General features: G+C 38.1%; 1 protein-coding gene across 1 annotated transcript in view; it reads left to right on the top strand.

Annotated features, from left to right (window-relative positions):
- The window catches only part of LOC124262974, a 152,182-nt gene that overhangs the window by 52,106 nt on the left and 87,819 nt on the right, over positions 1 to 12,257 (top strand). The window contains 1 exon segment of the mRNA XM_046697591.1: positions 3,035 to 3,398. Within this exon segment, the coding sequence (XP_046553547.1) occupies positions 3,035 to 3,398 (364 nt within the window).

Below are 12,257 nucleotides of genomic sequence, written 5' to 3'. Positions count from 1 at the left end.
CAAAGGGGGGAGCATGGAAGCCAGATGGACAAAGGAGGTAAGGAAGGATTACTGGTGGTGGTCTTTGATTAGGTGGTGATAGGCTGACGAGATGAAATAACCTTGATCTCGATTCATGGTGGGGTTGTGGCGTTGGATGTTTAAGGCTTCAAGGAGTTTCCTAATTTTGTAGTCTTGTCGGTTGATTTCCAGGATATCAATGTTGTTCCATAGGATGGCATGGTTAGGGTTGGCTTGGGTGTGGTCGGCTATGGCGGATTTGGAGTCGTTTTTCTGGACTGACGCTTTATGTGCCTTGATTCGTAGTGGGAGCGGGCGGGATGTTTCACCAATATAGAAGTCTCCGCATTGACAACGAATCTGGTAGACTACTCCCGAGGGGTCATCTTTTGTTGTTGACGGTGGTTTGCCTGTGGCTTGGAGGAGGTTGTGGATGGATTTGCCTTTTTGGAACAGGACGTCTATCCTTGCTTGCTGCTGAAGGAGTCATCTTATCTGGTGGCTGACTGCTGGGACATACGGGATACTTATTACAAAGGGTGCTGATTGCCGGCGGGGTGGTTTATCTCTTGGGTTGAGGGTGGTTGTGATGATATTGTTGACTAGCTTCTGGGGGTACTGGTTATAATGGACGAGTATGTCCCACCATTTGTGATATTCTGGTCGTTATACTGTCATTCGCTGACAGGTTGTAAAAAAGTATAAAAATATTTATTCTAGGTACATTACTTTTTGTCATCACGATATGACTGAAATACTGCCGTTGTGAATGAAAATTTTAACTTACTCACTCTCTATGTGAAGGTACTTACTGAGTGAAAGTGTTCCTGTATCGAAAGGTTATCACTGGGTGGAAGTGTTCCTGTGTGTCAAGGTAATCACTGGGTGGAAGTGTTCCTGTATTTAAAGGTAATCACTGGATGGAAGTGTTCCTGTATCTAAAGGTAATCACTGGGTGGAAGTGTTCCTGTATCTAAAGGTAATCACTGTTATGAAGTCTTCCTGTATCTAAGGGTTATCACTGGGTGGAAGTGTTCCAGTATCTAAAGGTTATCACTGGGTGGAAGTGTTCCTGTATCTAAATGTAAAAACTGGGTGGAAGTGTTCCTGAATCTAAAGGTTATCACTGGGTGGAAGTGTTCCTGTATCTAAAGGTTATCACTGGGTGGAAGTGTTCCTGTATCTAAAGGTTATCGCTGGGTGGAAGTGTTCTTGTATCTAAAGGTAATCACTGGATGGAAGTGTTCCTGTAGGTTATCACTGGATGGAAACGTTTCTGTGTGTGAGGGTAATCACGTGATGGAAGTGTTCCTGTATCTAAAGATTATCACTGGGTGGAAGTGTTCTTGTCTCTAAAGGTTATCACTGGGTGGAAGTGTTCCTGTATCTAAAGGTTATCACTGTGTGGAAGTGTTCCTGTGTCTAAAGGTTATCACTGGGTGGAAGTTTTCCCGTATCCAAAGGTTATCACTTGATGGAAGTGTTCCTTTGTGTGAAGGTAATGAATGGATGGATGTGTTTCTGTGTGTGAAGGTAATGAATGGATGGAAGTGTTTCTGTGTGTGAAGGTAATGAATGGATGGAAGTGTTTCTCTGTGTGAAGGTAATGAATGGATGGAAGTGTTCCTGTATACGAAGGTGATCACTGCATGGTAGTGTATTTATATGTGAAGGTAATCACTGGGTGGAAGTGCCCTTGTATGTGAGGTTATCAGTAGATGGAAGTGCTCCTGTATGTTAATATAATCAATAGATGGAAATATTATCTGTATGTGAAGGTAATGACCGGGTGGACGTTTCTCTGTGTGTGAGAAGTGTTTCAGTGTGCGAAAGTAATCACCGGATGGAAGTGCCCCTGTATGTGAAGGCATTGTATAGGTGGAAGTGTTCCTGTATGTGAAGGTAATCACTGGGTGGAAGTGTTCCTGTATGTGAAGGTAATCACTGGATGCAAGTGTTCCTGTATGTGAAGGTAATCACTGGGTGGAAGTGTTCCTGTATGTAAAGATTATCACTGGGTGGAAGTGTTCCTGCATCTAAAGGTTGTCACTGGGTGGAAGTGTTCCAGTCTCTAAAGGTTATCACTGGATGGAAGTGTTCCTGTATCTATAGGTTATCACTGTGTAGAAGTGTTCCTGTATCTAAAGGTTATCACTGGGTGGACGTGTTCCTGTATCTAAAGGTTATCACTGGGTGGAAGTGTTCCTGTATCTAAAGGTTATCGCTTGGTGGAAGTGTTCCTGTATGTGAAGGTAATCACTGGGTGGAAGTGTTCCTTTATCTAAAGGCTATCACTGGGTGGAAGTGTTCCTGTATCTAATTAAGGTTATCACTGGGTGGAAGTGTTCTTGCATCTAAAGGTTATTACTGTGTGGAAGTGTTGCTTTGTGTGAAGGTAATGAGTGAGTTAGTGAGTTAAAATTTAACGTCACATCGGCAATATTTCAGCCATATCGTGACGAGTGAAGGTAATGAATGGATGGAAGTGTTTCTGTTTGTGAAGGTAATGAATGGATGGAATTGTTTCTGTGTGTGAAGTCGATCACTGCATGGTAGTGTATTTGTATGTGAAGGTAATCACTGGATGGAAATGCCCTTGTATGTGAAGGTTATCAGTAGATGGAAGTGTTCCTGTATGTTAAGATAATCAATAGATGGAAATGTTATCTGTATGTGAAGGTAATGACTGGGTGGACGTTTCCCTGTCTGTGTGTGAGAAGTGTTTGTTTGTGAATCAATGATGGAAGTGTTCCTGTATGTGAAGGTAATCACTGGATGGAAGTGTGAAGGTAATCACTGGATGGAAGTGTTTCAGTCTGCGAAGGTGATCACTGGATGGAAGTGTTTCTGTGTGTGACGGTAATCACTGGATGGAAGTGTTTCTGTGTGTGACGGTAATCACTGGATGGAAGTGTTCCTGTATGTGAAGGTAATCACTGGATGGAAGTTTTTTCTGTATGTGACGGTATTCATTGGATTCAGGTTTTCCTATACGTGAAGGTAGTCATTAATTGATTTTGTTTGTTGTATTTAGATACAAGCCCCCCGGTGTTTACCAACTGTGACGGTGACAGGAACATCACGATCAACAAGATGCAGGTACCAAGCATCGCCACCCCCTCCGTTCAAGACAACTCTGGCTTTCTTAGCATGAAAGGTTTTATCCTTCCACGTGGCTTCAATCCAGCGGACCCAGTGTGGAGGAACACAGAAGTAACTTATGAAGCCACGGATGGTGCTGGTCGAAGTTCTCAGTGCAAGTTCCAGATCAATGTCAGAGGTAGAAAATATGGGCTTAAGTCTTCTTATGTTATCACAGAACCGTTGTCGGTACATCCAAACCAGCGATGTAGGCGAGTGTTTAATGCAATGTTTATATTGTTTCAAGTATTTCTTATGTACATGTACTGTAACTGTCAGTATTGTCTCTAGTATTTACAAATCACATCAACCATCAGCACCGTATTCTGAAGATGCGGTAGATATTTTCTCTTGAACTTTAACTGATAAGTACAGTAACAATGATTGCGCGTGGTACGAGTATCTCAGTTAACAACAAAGTAGCCAATATCGCTCCCCTTACCACGAGAACATATACCATGGACTAATTTCTCTGTAGGAACATTCTCATACATTAATATGTACAAGAAGATTAACTGTGAGCTTGACCATGATTTATACAAAAAAACATTACCTGTCTGATTGACAATACTTTACATGTACAACAACATGACCTGTGAGCTTGAACATACTTTACATGTATGACAACATTAACTGTAAGATTGACCATGCTTTACATGTACAACAACATGACCTGTGAGATTGAACATACTTTCCATGTACAACAAAATTACTGCGCGCTTGGCCATAGTTTACATTTACAACGACATTAACCGTGAGATTGATCATGCTTTACATGTGCAACAACATTAACTGTAAGACCGACCATGCTTTACATGTACAACAACATTAACTGTAAGACCGACCATGCTCTACATGTACAACAACATTAACTGTAAGACCGACCATGCTCTACATGTACAACAACATGACCTGTGAGATTGACCATACTTCACATGGACAGCAACAATAACTGTGAGATTGACCATGCTTTGCATGTACAACAACATTAAATGTGAGATTGACTATACTTTACATGTACAACAACATTAACTGTAAGATTGATCATGCTTTACATGTACAACAACATTAACTGTAAAATTGACCATGCTTTACATGTACAACAACATGACCTGTGAGATTGACCATACTTTACATGTACAACAACATTAACTGTACGTATGTCCATACTTTACATGTAAAACAACATGACCTGTGAGATTGACCATACTTTATATGTACAACAACATTAAGTGTAAGATTGACCATACTTTACATGTACAACAACATGACCTGTGAGATTGAACATTCTTTACATGTACAACAATAAGACCTGTAAGATTGACCATACTTTATATGTACAACAACATTAACTGTGAGATTGACCATACTTTACATGTACAACAACATGTAAGATTGAGATTGACCATACTTTACATGTACATGTACAACATGACCTGTAAGATTGACCATACTTTACATGTACAAACATTAACTGTAAGATTGACCATACTTTACATGTACAACATGACAAAGATTGACCATGTTAATGTTGACCATGACTGTTTGACCATACTTTACATGTACAACATGACCTGTAAGATTGACCATACTTTACATGTACAAACATGACCTGTAAGATTGACCATACTTTACATGTACAACATGACCTGTAAGATTGACCATACTTTACATGTACAGCAACATGACCTGTAAGATTGACCATACTTTACATGTACAACATGACCTGTAAGATTGACCATGAGTTACACATGACCTGTACCATACTTTACATGTACAACATGACCTGTAAGATTGACCATACTTTACATGTACAACATGATTAACTGTAAGATTGACCATGAGTTACATGTACAACAGCATGACCTGTAAGATTGACCATACTTTACATGTACAACATGACCTGTAAGATTGACCATACTTTACATGTACAAACAACATGACCTGTAAGATTGACCATACTTTACATGTACAACAACATGACCTGTAAGATTGACCATACTTTACATGTACAACATGACCTGTAAGATTGACCATGAGTTATTGTACAACATGACCTGTAAGATTGACCATGTACAACAACATGACCTGTAAGATTGACCATACTTTTACATGTACAACATGACCTGTAAGATTGACCATACTTTACATGTACAACATGACCTGTAAGATTGACCATACTTTACATGTACATGCAACATGACCTGTAAGATTGACCATACTTTACATGTACAACAACATGACCTGTAAGATTGACCATACTTTACATGTACAACATGACCTGTAAGATTGACCATACTTTACATGTACACAACATGACCTGTAAGATTGACCATGAGTTTACATGTACAACATGACCTGTAAGATTGACCATGAGTTACATGTACAACATGACCTGTAAGATTGACCATGAGTTACATGTACAACATGACCTGTAAGATTGACCATACTTTACATGTACAACAACATGACCTGTAAGATTGACCATGAGTTACATGTACAACAACATGACCTGTAAGATTGACCATACTTTACATGTACAACATGACCTGTAAGATTGACCATACTTTACATGTACAACATGACCTGTAAGATTGACCATACTTTACATGTACAACATGACCTGTAAGATTGACCATACTTTACATGTACAACATGACCTGTAAGATTGACCATACTTTACATGTACAACATGACCTGTAAGATTGACCATACTTTACATGTACAACATGACCTGTAAGATTGACCATGAGTTTACATGTACAACATGACCTGTAAGATTGACATGACATGTACAACATGACCTGTAAGATTGACCATGAGTTACATGTACAACATGACCTGTAAGATTGACCATACTTTACATGTACAACATGACCTGTAAGATTGACCTGTTACATGTTGACCTGTAAGATTACATGTACAACATGTACATGACCTGTAAGATTGACCATGAGTTACATGTACAACATGACCTGTAAGATTGACCATGAGTTACATGTACAACATGACCTGTAAGATTGACCATGAGTTACATGTACAACATGACCTGTAAGATTGACCATGAGTTACATGTACAACATGACCTGTAAGATTGACCATACTTTACATGTACAACATGACCTGTAAGATTGACCATACTTTACATGTACAACATGACCTGTAAGATTGACCATACTTTACATGTACAAACATGACCTGTAAGATTGACCATACTTTACATGTACAACATGACCTGTAAGATTGACCATACTTTACATGTACAACAACATGACCTGTAAGATTGACCATACTTTACATGTACAACATGACCTGTAAGATTGACCATGAGTTTACATGTACAACATGCCTGTAAGATTGACCATGAGTTACATGTACAACATGACATTGACCTGTAAGATTGACCATGATTGACCATACTTTACATGTACAACATGACCTGTAAGATTGACCATGACTTTACATGTACAACATGACCTGTAAGATTGACCATACATGTACAACATGACCTGTAAGATTGACCATGACCATGACTTTTGACATGTACAACATGTACAACATGACCTGTAAGATTGACCATGACTTTACATGTACAACATGACCTGTAAGATTGACCATACTTTACATGTACAACAACATGACCTGTAAGATTGACCATACTTTACATGTACAACATGACCTGTAAGATTGACCATACTTTACATGTACAACAACATGACTGTAAGATTGACCATACTTTACATGTACAACATGACCTGTAAGATTGACCATGAGTTACATGTACAACAACATGACCTGTAAGATTGACCATGAGTTACATGTACAACATGACCTGTAAGATTGACCATGAGTTACATGTACAACATGACCTGTAAGATTGACCATGAGTTACATGTACAACATGACCTGTAAGATTGACCATACTTTACATGTACAACATGACCTGTAAGATTGACCATACTTTACATGTACAACATGACCTGTAAGATTGACCATGAGTTACATGTACAACATGACCTGTAAGATTGACCATGAGTTACATGTACAACATGACCTGTAAGATTGACCATGACTTTACATGTACAACAACATGACCTGTAAGATTGACCATGAGTTACATGTACAACATGACCTGACCATGCTGTACAACATGACCTGTAAGATTGACCATACTTACATGTACAACAACATGACCTGTAAGATTGACCATACTTTACATGTACAACAACATGACCTGTAAGATTGACCATACTTTACTTACATGTACAAACATGACCTGTAAGATTGACCATACTTTACATGTACAACATGACCTGTAAGATTGACCATACTTTACATGTACAACATGACCTGTAAGATTGACCATACTTTACATTACATGTACAACATGACCTGTAAGATTGACCATACTTTACATGTACAACAACATGACCTGTAAGATTGACCATTGACCATGACCTGTTACCATGTACAACATGACCTGTAAGATTGACCATGAGTTACATGTACAACAACATGACCTGTAAGATTGACCATGAGTTACATGTACAACAACATGACCTGTAGAGATTGACCATGCTTTACATGTACAACAACATGACCTGTAAGATTGACCATACTTTGTACATGACAACCATGTGTACAACAATATGACCTGTAAGATTGACCATACTTTACATGTACAACAACATGACCTGTAAGATTGACCATGAGTTACATGTACAACAACATGACCTGTAAGATTGACCATGAGTTACATGTACAACATGACCTGTAACTTGACCATTAGATTGGAAATACTGTACATGGCATGACCTGCAAGATTTGTGTTTCCTGATACAACAGTAAGTACTAAACGTGATACGGTTTGTGCTTTGGACATTAGTATGTATTAGAAATGTTGATGTTTTCTTTCTGCAATATTGGAAAGCATTAACTGTGGTGTCCAGGACGTTTGTGTACCCAGCAGCAAATAGACCTTTTTTGTCCAAATCCTACAGCGAGCGTGATATCAGCGACACCCACCACTTTCAATAGCACCAGATTTATCACACACAACGAAGGAACACTGACCTCTTCCCCCACACTCACCTACAGTTTGTCCAATGTGGGAACGTTCCATGACTTCAGAGTCACAGCACGCAGCGACCACGGATTTGAAACAACATGTGCCTTCCAAATTAAGATCAAAGGTACCTCCCCATATTTCTCACTTTTGTGCTTTACTCCGATAAAACCAAGGTTACCATGGTAACAGTTAATATATTTATGTGGGGGTTGTCGAAGGGTTTATTCAGATGCAATGTACATAAAGGTTCCTCTAGATGCCACAAGTATACGCAACAATAAAGTGTTTTCGGTATGCTGTTTCATGTATTGTACTATTCATATATTCTGTATATATTATGTTTTCGGTAGGATGTTTCATGTATTGTACTATTCATATATTCTGTATATATTATGTTTTCGGTAGGATGTTTCATGTATTGTACTATTCATATATTCTACTTCAACTAATTTTGTGCCACTCCCAGAACAACTACAAACTATTTAACAGCTGGAGGCACTTGTGAAGCAGGGTAGGAACTGTTTAAACAGGACGTGCCAGTAATTGTTAGGATTTATAACGACAGAAATCATGTCCATGAAAAAATCTATACTCCAGGTAGAATCTACTGTAAGATTCTCACTACAGTAAACCCTTGTTAAAACGAACCCAAAGCATTCAGCAAGTGGACGGGGCCAAACATTCGGTTGGTTATACCTGCCATGTAGTCATAAGCGTATTCCTGATAAATATAGTTTACTATAAGTGCTTCCCTCATGTCAATTTTCAATTGGCCCATTATCAGTGTTAGCGAAGAGATAATACTGTCTCATACACACACGCAAATGCATGTCAATTGTCCACCGGGAACAAATGGTAATGTAAAATGGTTGTGATACATTGGACATACTTTTTTCCACTGAAGTGTATTATCCTCTTCCAACACTTCCTCCATATTGAAGCCTTGCATGACTCGTATGGCACTGTGTAAAACCTCACTGGAAAGAGTTCGATTGATAAGTTCTGAAATGTTGACACACAAAGATGGAGCTACTTGAATAATTCTCGACACTAAGGCCAAGTTGATGTCATCTCGCTTGTAGATGGACGTTCTGTTATTCTGCTTCTCCCTGCATGGGTCTAGATATAAATCAGACGAGGTGTTTTCCCTTATGTTGGTTTAGACAGTAAATCTTTGGGCCATTTGACCCTTATTGTTATGGAATAATTCCTGTCACAGGCAGTTTGAGTTTAAACCCAAGAATTCCAAAGACTGTTATGGCTTTATCTAGCCCTGAATATATACTATATACCCCACCCAACAAAAACATCACTGGAACGTGTACAAACTGTATGGTCAAGCAACATTTGCAACATTCACAAAACAAGCAATGCGTGACTCACACCAAAAGGTGTCGGTTATCCATGTATTCGAGCACGCAAGGTTAACAAATTCTACACGTACATGTTTGTTTATCTAACCTATTTTCTAGTTATTCAGCTTCAGCTTTGACCAATACATTGTTTATCTGTGGGTAAATAAATCAGCAATCGCACCCAATCATCAAATCAACTGGACAGAACACACAATACAACCAACCAACCTGACTTTACCAAAAGAAAATTAACCGAAGCCATCCACATCAAACGACATTGGCCCCTGATCAATAGAGATCAAAGTTATTTCATTCCCTCGGCTTACGCAATCAACTGCTTGTGTAAATATTATCTACTTCTCCAGGTTTGTATGTATGCAGATTCCACCGCCCACCTACCCGTTGCAAGATCGTATATGTAAAATATGTGATTCAAATGTTGTGGAAAACGAAATTCATTTTCTTGGAGAATTCTGTCTATATAATGATATCCGTTCAAGGCTTTGGAAGCAAGCCACAGATTTGGACAGTGTCTTTCATTCACTTAGCTCCGCCGATAAAATACTTTACCTTATTCAAAATGATATGATTTGTAAATCTTTAGCCGCTAGTGTAAGCAAAATGTTTCATCTTCGTCGTCGCACAAGACTGTAAGGTATATCCTTATATTTTGGCTTTTGGTATTATTTCAATCCAATTTTATCATGTTATATCTTAAGTTGTTTCTGCAATCCAATTTGGGTGATCATGAATATATCTTAAGTGTGTGGTTGTGTGTGTGTATGTACTGTAGAAGGAGTGTGTGTGTGTGAGTGTCGTGTGTGATGTGAGTGGGGCCCGAGTGTGTGTGTGTGTGTGTGTGTGTGTGTGTGTGTGTGTGTGTGTGTGTGTGTGTGTGTAAGTATGTGTACGGCATGTTCTCATTTCGCCTACATACCAATATGCCTACAGTCTTAAAACAACATTTCATGGTCTGTTGACTGTTGATTACGCAATAGTAAACTAGTGGCACCCCTATGATCTAAAAGTGGACTCTTCTAGTTGAAGTAGTTAAAGGACAAAAAGACATTTTTAAAGAATTTATTTCTGTTATTTGTCTGTTATTTATTTACACTGTTAATTGTCCATTTTCCGATCACAATGGTATTGACATCATATAACATCATATTACACATGCTTAGTGTTAAGGAAGTTTATTTGTGCGGATGTCCATTCTCACTTCATGTCGAACACATTGTCTCAGTCTGGTAAGGAGTCTGGTCTCTTCTTCATTCATCAGAGGAGGGTGATTGTGCTCTGTGACGGAAGATACGTGGTCGCCAATGGTACTTCACTAGCCTTTACATTTATCTATGACGCATTTCCAGTGTGTGGCTTGTTTGTCTCAAAACATTCAGTCGATACTTATGGCCATCATGTAGTACCTGTCTTCCTCCTCTCTGAGACAAGATGAATTCTGCCCTTTGCAGGTTAGCCATTGTGACTGTCAGTGCTTGGCGAACGCTCCATTTTATATGGTTTAGTTGGTTTAAAGCCTATTAGTAGCAGAGAACTGAGTATCTTATTATAACCTTGTTTGAACGTCTTAGTGGATGCACCAATCCTCTTTGCTCAACTACATATCCTTATAACAACTGAGTATTTTACAGTGAGAAATTAACTACATATCATCATTGCTTTCACAATGTAGCTTGTGCATTAATCCCTTTTACTTTTTTTAACTGAACTGAACTGAACTTTATTTCAACTCAGGCCGGAGACAGCGGCATATGAGGGTACAAATATGTTACAATTAATATATTCATATAGTTATATACAATGTATGTGCAGTCGAGTATTTCAAATATACAGATGAATAAGTAATGCATTATATATATAGATAGATTGCAAATCTATCTGCAAAATAGATTGCATAGGATCATAGAAATATTTAGATGGAGTATTTTTACCGAAGATTCTTAGAAAAATTTATGATAATATTACAGTTTTCTGAGAATACCTTTCTTATTGTTATGGAATAATGTATACATTTTATGAAAAATTGATTTTGAATAAAAATATGGCTTTAAATATTTAACTCTTGCATTTAGAAAGTGAGAATAAATAAATAAATAAATAATCACGTTTTTGAATATTGCTCCAACGGCCTGTTTCAATGGGTAAGTTATGATTTGCTGTTATTACCCTTTTATGCTTACTTTTTCAAAATGTGTGTCGTTAAAAAGTAATTCAGACATGAGTAAGGATAATTTGGAAGATTTACCTAATTAGTATGGCACTGACCAGTGAGTCAGGTTCATTATAAGAGTAAGGGTGCATTTTCTAATCCCAATTAGCCTACATTGTTTTTGTATGCGAAATGGGATGTAGGCGAAATAAGCTGTAGGTGAATGGAGACTAAACCATGTGTACTTGGTGAGAGGGTGTTTCTGAGGGTATAGAGGTATGGTATAATGCTATTTATTATGCTAAGCTATTTATTATGTATGTGTATCTTAATGTTTTTAAACTGATTTATTGTGTCTCATAAGCCTGATGCCTGATCATTGTACTGGGTCTGTTCTTTTATGCTGACAATTTTTTCTTTCTTTGTATCGTGGCTATTTATATGTATGTCTGTTGTTCTTTATTTATATTTATTTATTTATTTATGCATGACAACGACACAAGAAACTGTATCGAAACGTCGCACC

The sequence above is a fragment of the Haliotis rubra genome, unplaced genomic scaffold, assembly GCF_003918875.1.
Source record: "Haliotis rubra isolate DU_JTF1 unplaced genomic scaffold, ASM391887v1 Scf862, whole genome shotgun sequence".
Taxonomy (NCBI): Eukaryota; Metazoa; Mollusca; class Gastropoda; order Lepetellida; family Haliotidae; genus Haliotis; species Haliotis rubra.
This window is presented reverse-complemented; position numbering and strand designations above follow the sequence as displayed.